Source organism: Nannobrachium achirus (assembly GCF_963921795.1).
Source record: "Nannobrachium achirus genome assembly, chromosome: 1".
NCBI classification, from domain to species: Eukaryota; Metazoa; Chordata; class Actinopteri; order Myctophiformes; family Myctophidae; genus Nannobrachium; species Nannobrachium achirus.
In genome coordinates, this window is record NC_137810.1 from 17038165 (window position 1) to 17060906 (window position 22742).

Genomic DNA, 22742 nt, shown 5'->3' on the forward strand with positions numbered 1-22742 from the left:
ATGATGGCGTTGCAGATGAAGAACGGCGATGGAGCAGCGTACTACCAAAGTGCACAATACTGCAGAAATTACACTTCGCCGCCTGTCAGCTACAATGACAGCAGCCATTATCTTGCCCGGTTGCCAGGTAAGAAGATGCTCGTCGGGGTGTGTGCTACTGTCCGACTGTCAGCGGTCCTGTTCGCTGTGTGTGTGTGTGTGTGTGTGGAGGGATGGAGACAATTCTAACCAGTGAAATATGCTGATTACTCAGGGGTAGCTGGCTGTTCAAACTGGCTGCATTGTTTCATGCTGTCATCATCATAATGACAGCCAGAGAGGTGCACTCGCCACATAATAGCTTAGTTATTACAGGTGAGACCGTGAGAGTATAGCTATAGAGCATAATTTATGTGCAGATGCAAAATGCAGAGGTTATCGATAATCGAAGCTAAAGGATCTCCTCTCTATTGATAAGCATGGCAGTGCTCGAGGGTGTGGGGGGTGATTCTTAGATTTATGACACAAATAACCAATCCAGGAATCTCTTGAGCAATTAATACAATAAGAAATTAAATGTTAAATAAATAAATAGTTTACAGAATAGAAGACTAAAATAATAATTACAATAAATTACAATGTACGCTCCAGTCTGTCCTTGTCTATTGTGATCTGGATTGCTTGGCTCTGTACTGTCTTCACAGCTGATCATGACATCATGCAATAGTGTCTTCTTCACACCTGCACTGATATTAAGTATTATGTATGCATGATGATTTTAGGGACCAAGATATTTGTCATGTATCTTAAAAGCTTTGGGTGGGGAAACCCTGCTATTGTAAGAAGTCATGTGGTGATCTTTGAATAGATTTCAATTATTTAAATTCAGTGCAAGTGTTGAAAATTGAGGATGATGGTTCAGTTTGATTAGGCTACTCCTGTCCTGATGAGGATTTTGACTTTTCTCACTTATAGGCTAAAACTGAGAGAGTGTTTGTTATTCACTTACAAGTATTCTTACATTGTTCATTACTAGCAAATACTATAACATAACGAGTATAGACACAAATAAATGGATTCGGTCCATGATTGTTTTACAGTGCTTAAAACATGTTCACGACTACTGTAGCTATAGATACCACTAGGAGAAGATATGAAATAGCTACCATACCTTTGCTGTGTAAGTACAAAATCATAGAATAATTTATAGTTCATGCTATTCTTATTATATTAGTATCATAGTCTTAGTCTGTATCAATCAGTATTTCTGACTTGGCTACCAAAGTCAAAAACAGGAACAGGAACAGCTAAGACGTCAACCTGTTCTGAAGATGTTAAATGTACTGGAAGCGGTGCATCTTGGCCATCTCTGCCCCGGCCCATCCAATGCCCAGTGGAGCAGATGCAGAAGGTGAAAGAGGCATAGTCTTCTCATCACTCCATAATTGATGTGACACAACGTAGTGCACCAAGAGAAACTCTGGAGAAAATGAACACTTGGCCTATTTACTGAATAAAAGAAGAGGCTCTCAGTGGAGGCAGTCTAATAATCATACTCCAGGACATGGAGCGTTTTATGTTCTCGGCCCTAGACCGGGGCTGCAGGGCAGTCAGGTCTAAAGCCTGATTTAAGATTTAGCATTGCTTTAAATTTAAGATTTAAAGCAATGTGTCGCACAGCACTGTCTCCAATGAGGCATTAGAAAAACTAGTTGGAGTGAAGTGATGTTGACGCTATGAGATGAGCTTAATTTACACCCCATCACACAACACCTCTTCAAGCTTAAAATCAGTTACTTTCGACAAAGTCGTACTACATAGGCTAAATTATTGTCATGATTATGGACGTTGTCTCTAGCTTTCACTCAAGTACCAACGGTTTTCCCTTTTTTTAACACATTTCTTATTGGGGAAAAACCTACCCTGCATGGGGAAAAAAAGAAAGTTTCAAGAGACACACAAACATACAAGGATAGAAACAAAAAAGGACAAGACAACAAAAAAGGCCTGCATTATACAATAGTATAGTTATTACTTTAGTAGTTTGTTTTTGGAGCGGTGAAAGCGCTCCCAATAGACAGGTATGTCTGTGGGTGGGTGGGTGGCTGGCTATGTGGGTGGGTGGCTGGCTATGTCTGTAGCCTGGCAATACCTTGAGTGGCCACACACAACACACAAGTTAAAGGAGGGGCGCTGTTGTGCAGGCACACACACACACACAGCTTCTATGGCACTATTGTGCAGACTAGACACACACACACACACACACACACACGGTATAGCTGCTCAGATTCACCGCTCCACTTCGAACCGAGGTTTGATTTTTATATTATACATTTGACCATGGGCTGAAGGAAAATAATCTACTTTTCCCAATATGTGTGTGACTTGTCCTCTTGTAATAATCTGAGTATGAATCTTAGTCTTTCCATAATGTATATTTCCCCTATAATGTCCATCAAGTTTAGACCCCCCAAAATAATCATATTTGAACTGCATTTAGTTTGACTCAGTTCCACAGATAAATATTATGAAAATAGCTGCTCTACAAGCTACTAAATAGCTGATCTGCAAGCTGATCTACATCTTTTAGGTATTAAAAAGGTCTTAAAGGTCCTTAAAGTGTCACTTTACTGTCATATGGGGACCTCCCCCCCTTCCCTTCCCCATCCCCACCAAACGAAATCATGTGCCCACAAGTTGAGAACCACTGATTTAAATTGTGAATAAAAGTAATGTGATATTAATAATCTGCTGATAACAAGGAGCATTGTGTATCTGAGCAGCACAGAAGAAGCCTGGCTTTGTAATTTGAAATTGGATTGGATCCCCTGAGACCTCTAATGCAACTTTTTTTCGCTCCTCTATTATGAGGACCAATTTGAGTAAACTCTCTCTCCAGCCCGCGGAGCAGGTCTCTGAGGAGAACGTTCTGTTTTATTGGAGGAGGAGGAGAACATGGTGTTGACCTTGTCCTATCTGCAGTACATCGGATTAGCAGGATTCCATATATACTGTGTGTGTATGTGTATATCGTCGTTGTCGAGTGGAAACCTTGTATGTCCAAAACCGTTCCTTTTGTATTTATCATTTTAAAAATGATTTAAACTAGTGAAAATAGTGGAAAAAGAAACATGCACATTTGAAACATGGAGATCCGAGGTTTCCGCTGGACAGTGACGATATATATATATATATATATATATATATATATATATATATATATATATATATATATACATATATATACACACACACACACACACACACACACACACACACACACACACACACATATACATATACATATACATATACATATACATATACTGTACATATACATATACATAATTATACATAATTATACATATACATATACATATACATATACATATACATAAACAAATAGAGAGAGAGAGAGAGAGAGAGAGAGAGAGAGAGAGAGAGAGAGAGAGAGAGAGAGAGAGAGAGAGAGAAAGTAAATGGGAGATAAAAATTATATTTGACATTTCTGTCCTCCGCTGTAACTAAAAAAAGGATGAGCAAAGGTTCATGCTTTCTGGATACGAGTCATTTTAGTGTACAAGTTCTAAATTGAGCACCTCTGCCTTTCTGTTAACTGAGCACACAATGTGAATGCTCTTTTACTCTGGTTTATGGAACTGTATCTGTATGCTATCTGACCTATGTGGAATCTATCCACCATATACGATGCCCTGAAGAACTATTAATGGATTTGGCAGCAGCTGTGGGGTTCTCTAGTGAGAATATGGAGTTCTTGTGTTGTCCTATAGCTTATCACCAAAGAGCAACTAGGATGAATCAAAGTCCCACAGTGGTGGGAGAATATTGGTCTGCTTCTCCCCTACACCCAAAGCAATTAAAGAACACGTCATCCCAATGGGAATGCTTTTTTGTGTTTTTAACTGCAATGCAACAAAATGTTGATTGTGCGTGGAACCAAAATGTATAACTACACTACACATGCTCCATGAACAAATGCCTATGGGTGAGTTATCATCTTATGCACAGGGTAGGGGGAGCATGCCTTGCAGCTACTGTAGAAGTCATAGAATCACAATCAACTTTATTTTCAGTTTGTCAAATTAGGTGTAAAAAAAACTTTTTTTTTCTCGTAAGCTTCATTCTGCTGTTTTCCAGAAAGGGAGAAGAAAAGAAAGGGTGGGGAGGCAGGTAGAGGGAGAGCATGGAGGGGAAAAAAATAGATTTACATGTATGCCATTAATGGCCTACTTGTGCGCCAGCAGAACGCGCCATGAGGTGTGCTCAACACTGGCATCACCACTTGTGATCAGGCGATGCCAGTGTCATCACCAGGAATGCTGGTCCCTCATTGGCTATTAATGATGATGTTGCCAGAAATGCTGGTCCCTGATAGGGCTACGGGCTTAAACACACACAGACACCTACATACATACCTACATACGCTGCCGAATGCAGTACTTGCGCACTCTGCTGGCGCAAGTAATAATACAGCATTATTTGTGCTGCGGGTTCGAATCCCGTTCCCGACAACCTTTGCTGCATGTCACTCCCCATCTCTCTCCCCATTTCCTGTCAGTCTACTGTCCTATCAATAAAGGCCAACAAAAAGATTATAATAATACTGTAAAAGTATAAAACAGTGGTGCAACATCAACTGAAGCATTACAAATATTACTGTAAATTAAATATCATCATGTGATAAATTACCTGGTATCGGAATGGCATGCCGAAACCAGTACTGGCAGTTTTTGGCAGTTTTTCTGATACAACGGAACAACTGAAAAATGGAAACAAATTTAAGGTAATTAAATAATAAATAACCATAGTGTTGTAGCTGTTTCTCCAGCTGGAGAATTCTTTGGATTGACCTATCCATTTACTGTACCAAGTGGAACATGGAATACTGTAAAAGCTATTTGAGTTTTTCCCCATTAATTATTGAGTTTGAACGCCAGAGAGGTGGTAGCAGGTCACTGTCTTGCTTGTAAAGCAATGCCTGTCAGTGTCACTGTCAGGCACTGTAGAAACAAGAATTGCTTGCCAATTACCTTTCATGGTCAGGTTTCCTAGTTCTTAGATTATCAAGAACTAGGGTTCTTATCCAGAGTGGCTTACAAAGTGCAAGATCGGAGTAAGCAGCATTAGCCATAGTCAACCAACCACCAACATCTTATAATTCCTGCTCCAACTCTCTGAGATCAAGAGCTTCCAGCATGCGACTGGACACTCTGGAGTCTGAATTTTCAAGGCAAAGTAGCTCAATAGATAGATATGGCTTCTTGAACATAACATACATCATCACATGAGCACAATGGCAACTGTGGCTCATGAGAGTGGCCGCTCGGGAATTGGAAGGTTCTCTGTTCGATAGCCGGCTCCACTGCTCCCCATGAGTTGCTTTTGTGGTTTCCTCTGCTATTGGTGTGTGAATGACTGAATATAACGCACATTTATACACATGTAAACGGTAACCCTATGCGCCATATTTGCCTATCAGCACATATTTTACCATTTACAATACTAGAAGCTGGGCCGCGCCCTTCGGGCGGCCCAGCGTCTAGTCGGCGACCTGGCCAACTCGGAACAATGTAAATAGGGAATGAATGCCCCGCCCTTTAATGCAAACCCCATTATACCTGTTTTCATGGGACCCGTTTGGACCATCTGTCTGCCTGTGTGCATTTATGCCCATATATGGAGATATCTGTATCTGTCTGTCTGTCTGTCGGTGTCCATTTTATGTCCATATATGGAGATCACTGCAGTTATAGTTCTGGGTCCATTTTATGCCCATATACTGTATGCCCATATATGGAGATATCTGTCTATCTGCGTCCATTTTATGCCCATATATGGAGATCTGTGTATCTGTCTGTCTGTGTCCCTTTTATGCCCATATTTGGAGATCTTTGTGATTCTGCGTCCATTGTATGCCCATATATGCCATATGGAGATATCTGTTTATCTGCGTCCATTTTATGCCCATATATGAGATCTCTGTCGCTTTTTTAAACAGATGGTCAAAACGGGTCCTATGACAACAGGTATAATGGGGTTTGCATTAAAGGGGGAACCGGCACTGTGTCTGCAACACAGTCGGAGGCACAGACAGATATACAGAGATCTCCATAATGGGAATAAAGGGACACAGACAAACAGATGGAGGAGGAGACAAACGTAATGCAAACCCCATTATACCTGTTGTCATAGAACCCGTTTTGACCATCTGTTTGCCTGTGTCCATTTATGCCCATATATGGAGATATCTGTATCTGTCTGTCTGCGTCCACTTTATGCCCATATATGGAGATCTTTGACCATCTGTTTGCCTGTGTCCATTTATGCCCATATATGGAGATATCTGTATCTATCTGTCTGCATCCATTTTATGCCCATATATGGGGATCTATGCAGACACAGTGCCAGTTCCGGAAAATCCTGATGTCAGAATCAGAATCCGAACCTTTCGTGCTGGTTCCAGAAAATCGTTATCTGGTCGGGTCGAGGCCGAGCACTGCACTACCTGCTGCGGTGGGGAACGCGCGTGCCGAATTTGAAATAGGGAATGAATGCCCCACCCTTTAATGCAAACCCCATGAATGCCCCACCCTTTAATGCAAACCCCAATATACCTGTTGTCATAGGACCCGTTTTGACCATCTGTTTGTCTTTGTCCACTTATGCCCATATATGAAGATCTCTGCACACACAGTACCGGTTGCGGAAAACTCTGATGTCAGACATCAGCTCCGCATACAGGCATTCATTTTATTCCCATATATGGAAAACACGCGTGCCGGTGGGACGAACGGTTCTCGAGATACGCGGGTTACATACATACACACTCACTCACAGAGATTTTTTGTTGACTCATGTGGCGTACGTGATGTCAGAGCCTTTTATGAAGTGATGTCACAATGAGTCAGCGCTTGCGCCGATTTCCTCCGGAACAGCCTGATGTCAACAATCAGCCCGCATAAGGAGATTCCGAACGTTTCGCGCCGGTTCGGGAAAACCGCACGTCGGGTCGGGTCGAGGCCTGGCACTGCACTCCGTGTCGCGGCGGGGAACGCGCGTGCCGAATCTGAAGCCGGTGGGACGAACGGTTCTCGAGATACGCGGATTACAGACACGCAGAGACTTCTCGCATTTATAGTCGGCGACCTGGCCAACTCGGAACAATGTAAATAGGGAATGAATGCCCCGCCCTTTAATGCAAACCCCATTATACCTGTTTTCATAGGACCCGTTTTGACCATCTGTCTGCCTGTGTCCATTTATGCCCATATATGGAGATATCTGTATCTGTCTGTCTGTCTGTCTGTCGGCGTCCATTTTATGTCCATATATGGAGATCACTGCAATTATAGTTCTGGGTCCATTTTATGCCCATATATGGAGATATCTGTCTATCTGCGTCCATTTTATGCCCATATATGGAGTATACCTGTTGTCATAGGACCCGTTTTGAACATCTGTTTGCCTGTGTCCATTTATGCCCATATATGGAGATATCTGTATCTGTCTGTCTGCGTCCATTTTATGCCCATATATGGAGATCTTTGACCATCTGTTTGCCTCTGTCCATTTATGTCCATATATGGAGATATCTGTATCTGTCTGTCTGCAATCCATTTTATGCCCATATATGGGGGCATTCATTTTATGCCCATATATGGAGAACGCGCGTGCCCGTGGGACGAACGGTTCTCGAGATACGCGGATTACATACATACATACACACTCACAGAGATTTTTTGTTGACTCATGTGGCGTACGTGATGTCAGAGACTTTTATGAAGTGATGTCACAATGAGTCAGAGCTTTCGCCGATTTCCTCCGGAACAGCCTGATGTCAACAATCAACCCCGCATAAGGAGATTCCGAACGTTTCGCGCCGGTTCGGGAAAACCGCGCGTCGGGTCGGGTCGAGACCCGGCACTGCACTCCGTGCCGCGGCGGGGAACGCGCGTGCCGAATCTGAAGCCGGTGGGACGAACGGTTCTCGAGATACGCGGATTACAGACAGACACACAGACAGACAGACAGACACGCAGAGACTTCTCGCATTTATAGATAGATAAGCCTTGCCGAGCCATGAGGCCCATAGGGCAGGTGTCTAGCTACTGTTTCTGTAGCGTGAGACAGCTTGATGATACAACTACTTCCCCTGGACGCTAGTATGTTGCAGGGACTTACCCTCAATCTCACTCTTCATTCTGAGTGCCAAGCAGGGAGGCATTGAGTCCCATTGAGTCTTTGGTAAGATCCAGTTGGGTATTGAACCCTGACCTCCCTATCTCAGGGCTGACACTTATTTTGTTAATGTGCAGAGGTTAAAGGGGAGAACCATCCATTTTCAACATTGAACTATGTAATTAATATACCTTTGAGTTGTTATGTGGAAATAAGAAAAGGTTCCCCCCCTTTTGTGTTGCCTAGAACTGGAGGATTGATTTTGGGGTTTGGCTTGCAAAGTACACCATGATGACATCATCACAGTGTACTTTGCAAGCCAAACCCCACAATCAATCCTTGAAAATGGGTGGTTCTCCCCTTTAAGACTGGGCTTGATTTCAACTTTAATGTAATTCTAGAGATGCAACAATAGTGGCTGCATGGAAATTGAGCCCAAAAAGATATAGGGCTAGTGCATGTAGTTGTGGAATCATGAAGGCTTTGGTCACCAGCAAACTTGTAATAATAGTATGTAATATTCTGTAATAGCAAATTAAGTCTTCAGCACTCGCAAATAAGTATGTAACACTTTTAATATTGCAGCAGCAGAAGGAAACAGATGTATTTCAGCCCTATGCATTTCTCAGCATTTTCTGAGAAATACAGTATGATGTGGGGGTGTGAGGGTTCACAACACTCATCCTACTGTGAATACTTTTGAGTTGAGCAGTGAGCACGCCACTTCCCAGTTTTCAATAATACAGTACGGCACACATACTGTATACTGTACTTGAAAAGAGACAAACAGACATTTGAAAGTGCATTGCTAGAATGTGAAGATGTGGCAAGACACTTGTTCAAGTTTATTATAATAATTCTAAAAGAAATTGTAGTGCTTTTCAAGTATAGGATGTAAGTACAGTAGGCCTACTGAGAAATACAATATACTGTACAAACTAGATACATCTAAGATCAGATTTATTACTGTTTATCATTACTATTACTTTATTACTAGATTTATTATATGTTACCATCCAAGCACAGAAATCAGCTAGGAGATGACCCCATGCCCTCTGTGCCTTCTTCTCAGGTGGCTGTGCTTATACTGTGTAAGAACAGCACAGACAATTGTAGCCTCTTTTATTAAGGTGCAAACTGCAAAGTATACAAGACTGACGTTTTGATGCTACTGAAGAGTGCAAACTCACTGTGGACTGATTAAGTAATCAAAGGGCAGGTGTGGGGAACTTTCCAAATCAAGCTTAGGCTGGTGTTCCATGGGCTGTCTTGGGCTATGGCCAGAGCCTTTTCTGAGAGTTCTGGACAACCGCCTATCCTCCCAACTCAACACTGGGCACTGCATTACATCAGGTCGTCTGCGGCGTGTGTAGCGAATTTGAAGATATATGGATTACAGACATGCGTACGTACAGAGAGTCCCTGCAATTATTGTAAGAAGATGGCTGGAATAGGCTTCTATATTTCTGTATTGGAGTGGGATTGCCTACTGTAGTAAGGTCAGTGCCTTCAGCATACTTAGCATACTTACCAGTATATTCAAAATCAGTGGTTCACAAACTTTTTCATTTCAAGTATTTTCCAGTGTCCACGGCATGCCCCACCATTGCCATGGTGATGTCCTTGAGTATCCTCAGCACCTGTCTGTGATCAACTCATATAACACTGACAAAATGTTTGCTACTTTATTGCAACCCACTTTGAGCACAGAGCACTTTATGAGCACGTTAAAAAGCATGTTAATAGTTTATGCAGAGAGCGAGTCTTGTTCTGCCAGTTTTCCTTTATGTTTTTGAAAGCACTGCACCTGCAGTCAACCCTGAACAATGGACAAAGAAGGGCGCAACAGTTTACCCTGTACTTTAATTTCAAGTACCCCCACGACTCTTTACGGACCCATTAGGGTCCATTTGACCCCAAGGACCACTAAGGGTCCCTTGACACCACTTTAAGAACCACTGGTCTAAAGAACCACCGGTCTAAAGTCACCCAGACCAGCTGATAAGGCAGACAGAAGGACAGCGGGGCAAACAGACAAGCATGTGTATGGTAGGATAGATAGGCAAATAGAGAACACAGGCAGGCAGGCATAGGTGGAAGACTGACTGACAGCAAGCAGCAGTCGGAAACACAAACATCCAAGGGTGTTATTTTAGGTCCATGAATCATTACTGCAGGGTGTCCAATTAGATGCCCAATGCAATGGAAGCTTCCGGCACAGTGAGTTCCACAGCTGCTGTACTACTATAGTCCTGGCCCAAGAATACTTGTATGAAGTAGCTCTGAACACCTACAGTATATGGTGATATTCCTTTTGTCTCATAATGGAGAAATGTATTTTACTCAATTTTTTATAACAATTATCTCTATTTTGATAATTTACTCTCTCTCTCTCTCTCTCTCTCTCTCTCTCTCTCTCTCTCTCTCTCTCTCTCTCTCACACACACACACACACACACACACACACACACACACACACACACACACACACACACACACACACACACACACACACACACACACACACACACACAGCATTACGCACACACCATGTGTAACTAAAATCAGACAAGCCAAGCGGACAGACTTCAGAAAGCGATCCGTTCTGATCAGAGAAGCTCGGTGTGTGTGTGTGTGTGTGTGTGTGTGTGTGTGTGTGTGTTGCGTGGTGCTCCGTATGCATGGCTGCAGGCTTGTCTGACCTAATCTTTTAGATGTCTATTGGAGTGTGTAGCTCCGCGCGTCTCTGGATGTGTTCCATTCGTCTGTCCTCCTGCCTCAGGCCCTAATGTGCTGCTTTCTGCTAGCATTTGCGCATTTTTGTTTGTTTCTTTCACTCATATTATTTTTAATGTCATTTCAGAATAATGAAGGTTCCTGTCAAGAGAGATTCCATATAAAGCACAATACAAAAGTGATTCATTCAGGTCACATATTTTGAAGATTTCATAATCTTTTCTTTTCTTTCTCCTTTGTTAAGGGTTAACCCGTAGTGTTTTTATTGGTATTCTTTAAATTATATAGAAACCAACGAGACAATACCATTGTCAACGTGTCATTAAGCAGTGGAAACTGTCATCAGTAATCACCTTAACTGACCTGAAAAAAAAAGCTTTTGACACCATATGCTGTGGAAAAATCATGGACATTTTCCGGGCCAATGGTGTTCCTGAGAAGATGGTGCAGATGCTAGCAGGAAGGTTTAGTCAGACTGGAGACAAGGTTCAGACTCACGATGGTGAGACTACTAGATTCTGGCGGGTAAGGGCAGGGGCGCCACACCAAATTCTGGGCCCTGGGTACAAGGATTCACTGCGGGCCCCCCATGAATTTTAACTATTGAAAAATAGCAGATATACAAGCTCACAGCGCGGCACCGAGTGCCGCGCTGCGAGCTTGTAGATCTGCTATTTTTGAAAAACCGTGAAAATGTGTGCCAAGAAACCTATGTTTCCATGTCAGTGATGCTCAAACTTTTTCATGTGAAGGACCCCCCATCTCAAAATATTTAGTTCCAGGGATCCCCCCAGAAGCAAAATTTGTGTTACAAATTTGTGTACATATATTCAAAGATGTGCGCACATTTTCACGACTTTTCAAAAATAGCAGATCTACAAGCTCTGTGAGCTTGTATATCTGCTATTTTTCAATAGCTAAAGTTACTAGGGCCCCTCCACCTTGGGCCCTGGTAACTCAGTCCCACTTTCCTACCCCTTGTGACGCCCCTGGGTAAGGGATCGGGTGATACCTGTTTATTGTGGCAATGGACCACTTATTGAGACTTGTACTTATCAGAGGCAGGGAGGAGACACTGGGGTCCGCGCTGGTCCCATTAAGGCAAACTTGTTGCGACCAAAGGTCGTAGTTTAGTATGAGAAACAGCACATCATGTCTCTGTCTGTCCGTGTGCGCTTTGCCGGCTGGCCGCTGTTTTTCCCACTGGTAATTAGTTCCGGGAGACGAAACGTGGCGCATGACATCAGTATAGAGCATTAACAAATTCATCCACCAGGGGCATTGACAACTCGTTCTTATGACTTCCTATCTAGCCAAGCTGTATAAACCATGAAGAAATCATATTTATTTAAAAAAAAGAGAGAGAGAAACAATTATGATAAAAAAATAACCGAATATTCGACTTCGGTGAACAATGTCGAATAGTGAGTTACTTTGATATTTGAATATTCGGTGAATGCCCTAATATGGAGATCCCTGATGTCATCAATATTAAGCCCATATCTAACAGGTCTTCATATGGGAATGCCCATATAAGGCCACATTGGCCACATACCACTCTAACAGAATCCATATATGGCCAAGACAGCCCATATCTGTGTGGCTGGTTCTACATACAGGGATCTCCATGTATGGGCATAAAAAGGATTTATGCATGATGTCAGATGTCACAGACGTCATAGGACTTTCAATAACTGAGTAAGCATGTTTGGGGTCTCACAGCATATCTCCATATATAGTACATGGATGTCCATATATGGGTACCATGGGTCTCCAATCTCCATATATGGGTAACTGGTCCGATATACATCACTGGCCAGATGGCCAAGACATGGTGTGACCTCGCCCTTTAGGTCTTTTGTTGCGTGTCGCCCTTCAGTATTTGAATGTATTGTATGCATTGTTTCTTGCCCTGATCGGTGCCCTCTCCTCTTCCCAGGTCCAGAGGCCATGTTGAAGCCCACCTTCAGTTTGTTCAGTCACCCTCATCAGCCCTTCCAACACATGGACTCCCTGCATCAGCTGGGACACTTGTCCATGGCCCCTACACAGCCGCCCCTCGGCCCCCCAGCCATGGCGCCTGCTCAGAGAATTGGACCCCCAACCCTGGCTACAACACCGTCTCTAGGGCCCCCTCACATCCCTACCTCACACACTTTAGGGCCTCCAACCATTAACCCAGCTCCTAGCTTAGGGCCACGAGCCATTAACCCAGCACATTGTGTAGGGCCTCCACCCATTAGTCCAGCACATAACTTAGGGCACCCAAACATTAACCCAGCACATAGCTTAGGACCCCCAACTATTAACCCTGCACATAGCTTAGGGCCCCCAACCATTAACACTGCACATAGCTTAGGGCCCCCAACCATTAACACTGCACATAGCTTAGGGCCCCCGCCAATGGCCCCTGCACAGCCATTAGGACCTCCACCGATGGGACACACCTTGGGGCCTCCACCTCTAGACCCCACACAGGCATTAGGACGCCCGTCCATGGACCTTGCACAACCACTGGGACTTCCTCCACCCCTGAACCCCACACAAGCGTTGGGGCCCCCAGCTGTATTGGCCCCGGTCCCCGGACGATTCTCCCATCCTCCCAGCCCCCTGTCCTCCCCCCCACCCCCGACCCCAGACCTCTCACAGCTGCCCCCGAGACCACCAATCCCAGCCTCCATCCAAGCCCTGATTTCTGGCCCCATGCCCGGTCCTCTCGCTGGTCCACTACCAGCTCAGGCGGCCCCATCTAGTGAGCAGCCCCAGGATGAGGGCTCAAACCTGGGCATGGAGGAGCAGGAAGGCTCTCTGGGGCTAGAAGAACTGTGTAAACCTCTCTACTGTAAACTCTGCAACGTTACCCTCAACTCTGCTCAGCAGGCCCAAGCTCACTACCAGGTCTGATGAAACACACATGCACACACACGCACATATAAGCACATAAGCACGCACACACGCGCGCGCACACGCATGTAAGCAGCCAAGCACATCACAAGCATGCACATTTTTGCATGCATGCAAACAAACATAATACTTTTTGAATGTCATGAAATATGTTGATAGGTGAATTATCTAGTACACACCAGATTATACTATATTGACTTTTATTTGTAGCAAAATGCATTCTTCACTTATAAAAGTCCAATACTATCATCTAAGGAGCACAACAGTGCACAGGGTATTTACCGTACATATGCTATTGCTATGAGGATATTCATTGTTATGATTGTTTCAGTAATATTGCAATTCTGGTAATATTGAGAGGATGCTTCCATGACACGAAAGGTTATTTTGAAATTATATCCCCTTTAAAATGGAAGGAAACCGTGCATACTGTATGTAATACAGAAAGTCCTCTTTAACTATGTCACTTTTCGTCTTCACTCCCCTCTTCCCTACATTTTCTTTTCTTTTCTTCTTTGCTCCAACAATGGGTTATTGAGGAGGGTTCTGTTTGTGCCATTGCATGTGACTTTGCAGGCCAATGTGTGACCTGCAAGGTTCGCCACATGCTTTCTTTATTCCTCTAGTCCAGGGGTCTTCAATGTTTTCAGGCCAAGGACCCCTTAGTTGAGAGAGAGATGAAGCAGGGACCCCCACAACCTTATCAAAGATTATACTGTAGTTTCATCGTTTGACAGCACAATCATCAGTGTATTTTGGATTCATGTCAATTTGTGTTTTCAGATATTTAACCACTTGAACCGTCAATACTTAAACCTTTCACTCTGTACTTAGTCTGGCTGCTCTTTTTCCCCTCTACACCAAAGCTATTTGCCAAAAATAGCCGATCGAGCTTGTAGATCGGCTATTTTTGGCTAAAGTGGTTAATATAAAAAAGGAGGAAAAAATTGTTTCTATCTCACAAAGATTTGGAGGACCCCCTGTAGTAACTCTGAGGACCCCCTAGGGGTCCCGGACCCCCTGTTGAAGACCCCTGCTCTAGTCACATCCCTTCTCCTCGTCTGTCCTTCCCTCTCTCCTCTGCTCTTCTCCCCTCTCCTTGTCTGTCTGTCTGTCTTTCTCACTCTCTTTTTAGGGAAAGAACCACAGTAAGAAGCTGAGAAATTTCTATGCAGGCAGTCAGCAGCCACCAGCCATCAGGATCCCAGAGGTCCTGGAGACAGTCAGCCAGACAGCCCTCAGTGCAGGGCCCAATGACAGTGACACAAGCAGACTGGTGAGGCCAGAACTCAGAGCAGTAGTGGAGTCGGTAAGCAACATTTGACTTCAGGTCATCAAAGCACTAAATAACTTGGCACCCTCTTATATTAGCGATTCTATCGAGTTTTATGTTCCACCAAGAACGCCTAGGTCCTCCACTGCTCTTCTACTAGAGGTCCCTAAAGCCCGTATCATAGTCGGGTCCGCGGTGGAAGGCTTTACACCGCGGTGTAGTCTTTTCGAGTCTTTTTGAGTCATGAAACTACAACGTTACATCATTCCTCACGGTGGAGAGCTTTCCACCGTGAGTCCCAACACATCTCTTCGTTTTTACTATCAGACAGGCAGGCTCTACACCCCGTTCACTGATTGGTCGACCTGAACCGGTCTAGACGGGGTAAAGGACTTCACCGTGGGCCGTGACTATGATGGCCTGCACTTATTTTCTGACTTGAGGTGGAAAGCTTTCCACCTCAAATTTGCGGTGGATAGGTCAATAAACCACTATTACACCAGACCCCATATCTTTGTTTCAGTTAGAGCCATAATAATAATATTGGTGTCAAATTTTAGTGTCTTTCGATAATTTCTTTCCTATAGCCTTAAGGTACTTCAATGCCAAAGGGAAAACTAAATTAAAGATATATTCCACTTTCAAAAAAGCTTTTGGTCATTTTTTCATCTAATCAGGCTTTTGTGAACACCCTGGACAGTTTTTAATTTGCTTGATTCAATATTTAGATATTTGATATTCATTTTATCAGACACTCCCCATCCAGGGCCCATTCCTATACAAACCCATTGTAACTGTAAAATGAATATCAAATATCTAAATATTAAAGCAAATTACAATCTGTCCAGGGTGTTCACAAAAGCCTGATTAGACGATAAAATTACCCAACGTTTTTTTTAAAGTGGAATATCGCTTTAAAGAGGGGAGAAATTTGAAAATTACCCTGTTAACACTTTCAGTGTCCAGGACGTGTTTACACGGTTTGGGCGCTAGATGTTTTCGGCTATTCTAGGCGATCCTTGGATATACTGGATTCATCAATTCCAGTATAGCCGCTTTAGCAAGCACACACGAGTTGTCCCCAATTTATATGTATCTTCTTTATTCTGCTTTAACTTCAACTAGTTTAGCTTTACGCAGTTATTATTGATTATACTTTTTTATTTACAAATTATTACAAGTTTTGAGATTTTTGAAAAACAAAACAGTTTCCCAATGGATTCCTCTGGGAAATTAATTCTGTCTTACCATTTATTTTACTGCTTCGGCTTGAGCTGAATCAAAAGTCTGTCTGAGGAGGCATATGTACATTTTCTACTGTACATACATTGTGACTGTCTTCAGCGAGCCCATGCCGTTTCAGCAGGAACCTCTTTTCTAGTTATAATATAAATGGTACGACGGAATTCAGTATTCCCAGTAGATTCCTCACGACTCGTGTCAGATAAAAGACAGACACAGATGCACCTATTTTCTTAATTGCAATCCAACCTGTAAATGACATTTCTGTGCAGTTGCTTGGAATTGTTGCCATTTCCATTTACAGACAACTTATCATTTGTTCAACATTAACCACAAAGCCACTAAACTGCTCCACAAGGCTAGTCCACAAGGCGCAAGCCGGTATAAAAAGATTATACCATTTCTTGTTATTATAGCTTTAAAGGGGCCACACCATGCATATAAAACTATATTTTTTTGTAAAAATATTGTCTCAAAATACACTCTTAGACAGGTTTAAGCCTCAACAACCACTCAGATAATAAATTTTCATGGTCAGTTGTTCTTTCATTCCAAGGCTTTTCAGTTGCAATACCAAAATTTTTTGGTTCAGGGGCGCTCTTGAGAGGAGTTTGTCTGTCAATCATCACCTCCCCCACCCCCCTCACCACTTTACCCTGCCCACCTCATAGTCTCGTTAGAATATGGCCCGGCCCGCCTCTCGTCCCTTTGAGGAAGCAGAAGCAACTAACGCAGATGGCTCTGTCTGAACTAGCCAATAGCAAGCTCCCCTGGATGACATCATCCAGGAGGAGCCTTTCAGTAGAGAACCATTCTGTTACACCCACTCAGAAAATCACAGAGATGAAAGGCCAGGCTTAGAGTTAATGCTGTATTGTTGTGAATTGTGGCGTCCATTTTTTAAAATGTGTATATTTCAGAAATGAAGGGTGATCTAGCTTGTCTCTTTGGATAAATTGTTTCCTATGGCCCAAAGGTACTTCCATACCAAAAGAGACCTTTGAATCATGACTTGAAGTTAACAGCCTACAACATAGAGCCATACATTAGAAGCACATGTTTTCAGGTGGGCTATTTTGGGCTTACTGACTCCACTACAGTGGGGCAAAGAAATTGCACAAAAAAAGGAGGATGGCATTGCATCCAAGCAGAGGTAATTGCATGATTCCTGGGACATGGTGGATCAGCTATTTAGGAAAGGGTGAGCTGATCCATAATCCAAGGAACACCATAGTTCAAGGAACACCAGAATGATCCCTCTTCCATTCATTACATTTGATCCCCTTCTCCCCCACTCCCTCTCATCGCCTCCTCCCTAACACCTCTCTATCTCCCCCCCCCCCTCTCTCTCTTTCTCTCTCCATGTAGGCACATTATAAAGGGGCTGCCAGAGTTATTTTGGCCACAGAGAATGACTACTGCAAGCTGTGTGATGCCTCCTTTAGTTCGCCAGCAGTAGCACAGGCCCATTACCAGGGCAAAAACCACGCTAAGAGGTTACGGTTGGCCGAGGCTCAGCACAACACTAATAACACGTAAGTTTGGGGAAAGAAGCTGAATTGCAGTTTGTAAAGCCCTCCTCTCATACTGCCATGCATTAGAAGGACATGTTTTCAGGTGGGATAAAACAACATTGCAATAATGGCTGAATAGGGCAGTGTTTCTCAAATACGGTAGGAGTATGTATAGGGTACGCACATGCACTACATGGGGAAGTAGAAAAAATATACTGTTATGTTTAATGATAAACACATACTTTGTGAACGAGCTGTTCTGTAAAGCGTAAAAAAAGTCTAACAAGCACTGCACAACGGTCTATTTGGAACTCATTGACTGGATTTATTAAAATAATATGGTCACAGTTTCAAACAAATCTGCACAGGAAGCACTAATTGCAAATCTCTCACTACATTTCTTTAGACTCTTCAAGGTGGGTTATCATTCATTCATGACATCATACTAGAGGTTTTCTCTTACAGTTGATGTTTTTGTTGGTTAAAGGGGGTACTTGGATTCAGAAATATTTTAGTTTTTCGCATATTCTTCTAAAAATTACAAAAAAGAAAACACCATGTATATCAATATTGAGCCATGTCCGTGTTTCAGGGAAGGCAGCGAGACGAACCAGCGAAGAAATAGGAAGGATGGCAGTGAGTACAGGCTAGTGAAAAACCGCCGCAGCCCACAGGTGCCTGTGGCTATGCCAGGTAAGCAATAACTGAAATGCATTCAATTTAAAGGTGCAAATCTTAACTTCCATGTCCTCTCCGAGATTCAAACCCAGGTTCGACCACTCTACCAATAAGGTTTCCCCGCTTATTCAGGGAAGATATTTCTTCATGAACTTTGGGCAGTACTACAGTAGTTGTCAATGAGGAGTCAAAATGTAAGAGTAGGGAGACCACCTCCAGCCACTGCAGACGTACTAGTTATAATGTATTAACATACTCATACAAGTTGGTTCAAATAAAGTTGTATTCATTAAACTAAGTTATGGATTACAGCTGCAATAAAGTGAAATAAAATAATAACTCAACAGGTGCTGGGTGCGCAGCCAGTTTGTACGGGAATCCAACTAAAGCAAAAACTGCCAAAAGTAACCCTTAAAAATATATATTAATAATTAATTGTGTTTAAATCCCTCCAAAAGCTCCTATTCTGTATCTTAACCACACGGAAGCATTTAAGTCTGAATTAAAGATCCTTTGATCCTGAAATTACTTTGTACATATTGGTTTTACATAATCTTATGGTGTTTACTGTAGCGCGGGATTCCAATATCAATGACAGTAGAGGGAGGCTGTTCAGCCAGCCAATCAGTGAGTCAGGCACACAGCCACGCTGTCTCCATTGGTAATGTAACCAGGTGTTTAGCCACTCTGACAGCAGCTGTGTGCTATGTTGTGTTCTATGGTGGCACGACAGTGGAAACATCAGTAACAGGCAGACTGACAGACAGGCGCGCTGGCTCCTCTTTCAACACCTCTACATCCCTGAGGGAACGAGAGACAGAAAGAGTCACTTGAGGAGAGAGAGACCCGCAGAATCAACGGGGCAGAGAGACACTGATGGACACCTCTGCAACTTTCTGATACATTGAATTTGTACTGTGTGTGTGTGTGTGTGTGTGTGTGTGTGTGTGTGTGTGTGTGTGTGTGTGTGTGTGTGTGTCCGTTTGCATGCTTGTCAGTAGGATAAGATCCTACGTTACTATATCAATTAACATGCCTGCGCACACACGCGCGCACACACACGCACGCACACGAGCGCACGCACGCACACACACACACACACACACACACACACACACACACACACACACACACACACACACACACCCACACACCTAAGCATTCTTAAAAGTTTTGGCCTGCTGGATTTAGGGATGGGACGATATGATAATTTCATATCATGATTATTGTGACCAAAGAAATCGTGATTTACGATCCATTATCCTGGGGTGGAACATTTGCTAAAAATGTGCAGATCTACAAGACATTTGATAGAGTGAAAAGAAAACCTGTATCAAGTATGTATATTATAAGTAACTTTTTACCAATTATAGAGGGTTTAAGTGGTACCGGATATGCAGCTCGGCAAATAAAATAAAATCTCCACGATACGATTATCATGAGTGTTTTTTATCACGATAAACGATAATATCGCTTATCGTCCCGTCCCTAGCTGGATTAAGTGGACTTTATGGTTTTCACCTGGTAGAGTAGTTCATTTCAATAGGACGCATTATGATATTCTGGTGGCATAACTTGGTTGCCTACACATTGCAGAACCATTTGTGCATGTAATGACGAGTAAATCCCAGAAGTCAGACAAAGTTGTGGCACAAAGTTTGGCTAGCCCTGCACACAAACAAAAGCTCAGAGTTAATGCTAGCCTTGCCCTCGTCTAATGTTTCACTCTCACTTCATTAGGCTAATGCTAGCAACATTCAAATCCATCATCACCTGCACAACAACCAGAGGGGAACGCTCTTCTCTAGCTGGGCCAAGTTGGGCATGTCATGCCTCGTCAAATATTATCAAACAAGAGCTCTGCTGAAATCAAACAAGATTCTGGGTTCAGAGCCAAGATGATGTCTTTGGGCCCATCACTGTAGGTCAAAGTCAAGGTGCATTCAACCTCCATGATTGACCGCCAGTGAGTTGGATTTAAGTCTCAAACAAGACTAGAAATCAGTATTGATCGGATTGGGCTAAAATTTGCCAAAATATTTATGGAGATGACATCATAAATGCCTGAGATCATAGATTGGTGTCAGGCACCCCCCCCCCCCCCCACACACACACACACACACACACAACTCCAAGGTATATTAATGACATTGTTGAAAAAAGGTGGTTCTTCCCTTTAAGTAAAAATATCAAAACTGCAATGTAGAAATACTCTGTTACAAGTAAAAGTCTGAAATTAAAAATTTACTTGAGTAAAAGTAGGCTACAAAAGTATTGGTATCAAAATGTACTTAAAGTACCAAAAGTAAAAATACTCAAGTAAAGTATAAATACCTCAAAATCATACTTAAGAACAGTAAATGTACTTAGTTACTTTACACCACTGCCTGTGGGTGGTCAGAGACTCCAGGTATGAAGCCATCATCATTCTGACCATGACTAGTGGCGGTCTTGGCTCCAATATTGATCTCGGACTTCATGTGACCAGCCTGTCACGTACGTCGTCCATGACATCTCTGTCTGTCTGTCTATCTGTCTGTCTGTCTGTCACACACACACACACACACACACACACACACACACACACACACACACACACACACACACACACACACACACACACACACACACACACACACACACACACACACACACACACACATTCTGCAAGGTATTTCCTTATTGCATCAACATTAAAACACTAAATCAGAGTCCTGCCTCTCTCATTGTGTTTATTTTTAGAAGCAGGGTCAGTTCGTCCAGCTGTCTGGTCCCAAGCAAGTTATTTTCAGAATTACTGGCTGGATTGCCAATGGATTTAGCTGAGTGCATTCATGCTCCCTGAAGGATGACCCCTGACCCTTTGAGTGACCCCATGACCTTATTCATCTAGCGCCACCCTCTGGTTAAAATTGCAACAAGATATCTCATAATTTATTAAACAGGTGGCCAGTGGTGCTTTGGTGTTTTCTTTTCAGGGGGGTCATTTATTGACGTCACGTTCATGCGCGCCTTTAGATGTGTGTGTGTGTCGTGTGCCTACATGTGCGCATGGAGCAAATAGAAAATACTGTGCTGCAGTAGAGAAACTAAAAGTTTGCTTTGAACGAATCTCAAACAGGACCTACCACACTAATGGAGCCATGTAGCCTATGAGGACGCACGCACATACAGTCACTGCTGGAAACCTACAGTAGGTGTTAAAGTAGCCTAACCATATGAATAGGGTGGCCTTCTTGGGCTTGTGAATCTGGGGGATGCGCAAGCCCACCACTCACTGGTAAACCTGGTTAAGTTGTTATGCAAATAGCCATTTGATTAGATAGGCTATGGCGCGTCGTCACTCGTATAGCCTATAACTCTATGGTTCTAGCATGCACTGTTCCGTGACGTTCCTGCACGTGCATGTGGGAAATATATTGGCCTGACGTCCGGTCAAGTCCGGCCTCGAAAGCACTACTGCAGGTGGCAGGATGAACCCTACTGGTTTTGTTGACCCCATGGCCTGTAAGAGGCAGCACAGCCTCTAGGGGCTGCTAGAGGTGCTTTTAGACTGACCTGGCATTATTGAGAACATTGCTGACTCTCATTATTCTCTTATTTCTCTCTCTCTCTCTCTCTCTCTCTCTCTCTCTCTCTCTCTCTCTCCCTCTCTCTCTCTCTCTCTCACCCCACCCTCCCCCATCTCCCTTCCATCCCCTCTCCCCTTAGGGCCTTACTACAACCCCAGACCAAGGCAGCGGATCCCCAGGGACCTGGCCATGTGCGTGACGCCTAGCGGGCAATTCTATTGCTCCATGTGCAACTGTGGAGCTGAACAGGAGACTGACTTCAGATTGCACCTGGAGAGCAAGCAGCACAAAGCTAAAGTGTCAGAGTTAAGATACCGGAGCGAGATGGAGAACCTGGGCTACAGTTAGGAGAGTGATGGTGGAGTGGGAGTGGGGAGAGAGAGAGAGAGAGAGAGAGAGAGAGAGAGAGAGAGAGAGAGAGAGAGAGAGAGAGAGAGAGAGAGCGGTGGAGGATGAATAGAGAACAGCTACTGAAGGACATGGCAGAAAGCGAATAGCACAAGGCCAAAGTATTAAGAGTTCAAATACTGCACTGTGGTGGAGAAGCTGGGGTGTATTCAGAGAGATGAGAGAGATGAGAATTTGAGGCAAGAGGGAACTGATGTTGGAGAGAGAAGGGTGGGCCGGCAGTACATAGGGCTA

The 22742-nt window shown here is 43.4% G+C and overlaps 1 protein-coding gene across 1 annotated transcript; it reads left to right on the top strand.

Annotated features, from left to right (window-relative positions):
• Nucleotides 1-22448, top strand: zmat3 (zinc finger, matrin-type 3; the record flags this gene model as incomplete). The annotated part of the gene is made up of 7 exons (XM_080742339.1): nt 1-127; nt 12857-13037; nt 13305-13815; nt 14957-15097; nt 17705-17871; nt 18443-18543; nt 22240-22448. 7 exons carry the CDS (start codon nt 1-3, stop codon nt 22446-22448), a joined length of 1437 nt encoding a protein of 478 aa, XP_080598465.1.
• Nucleotides 22449-22742: the final 294 nt, after the last annotated feature.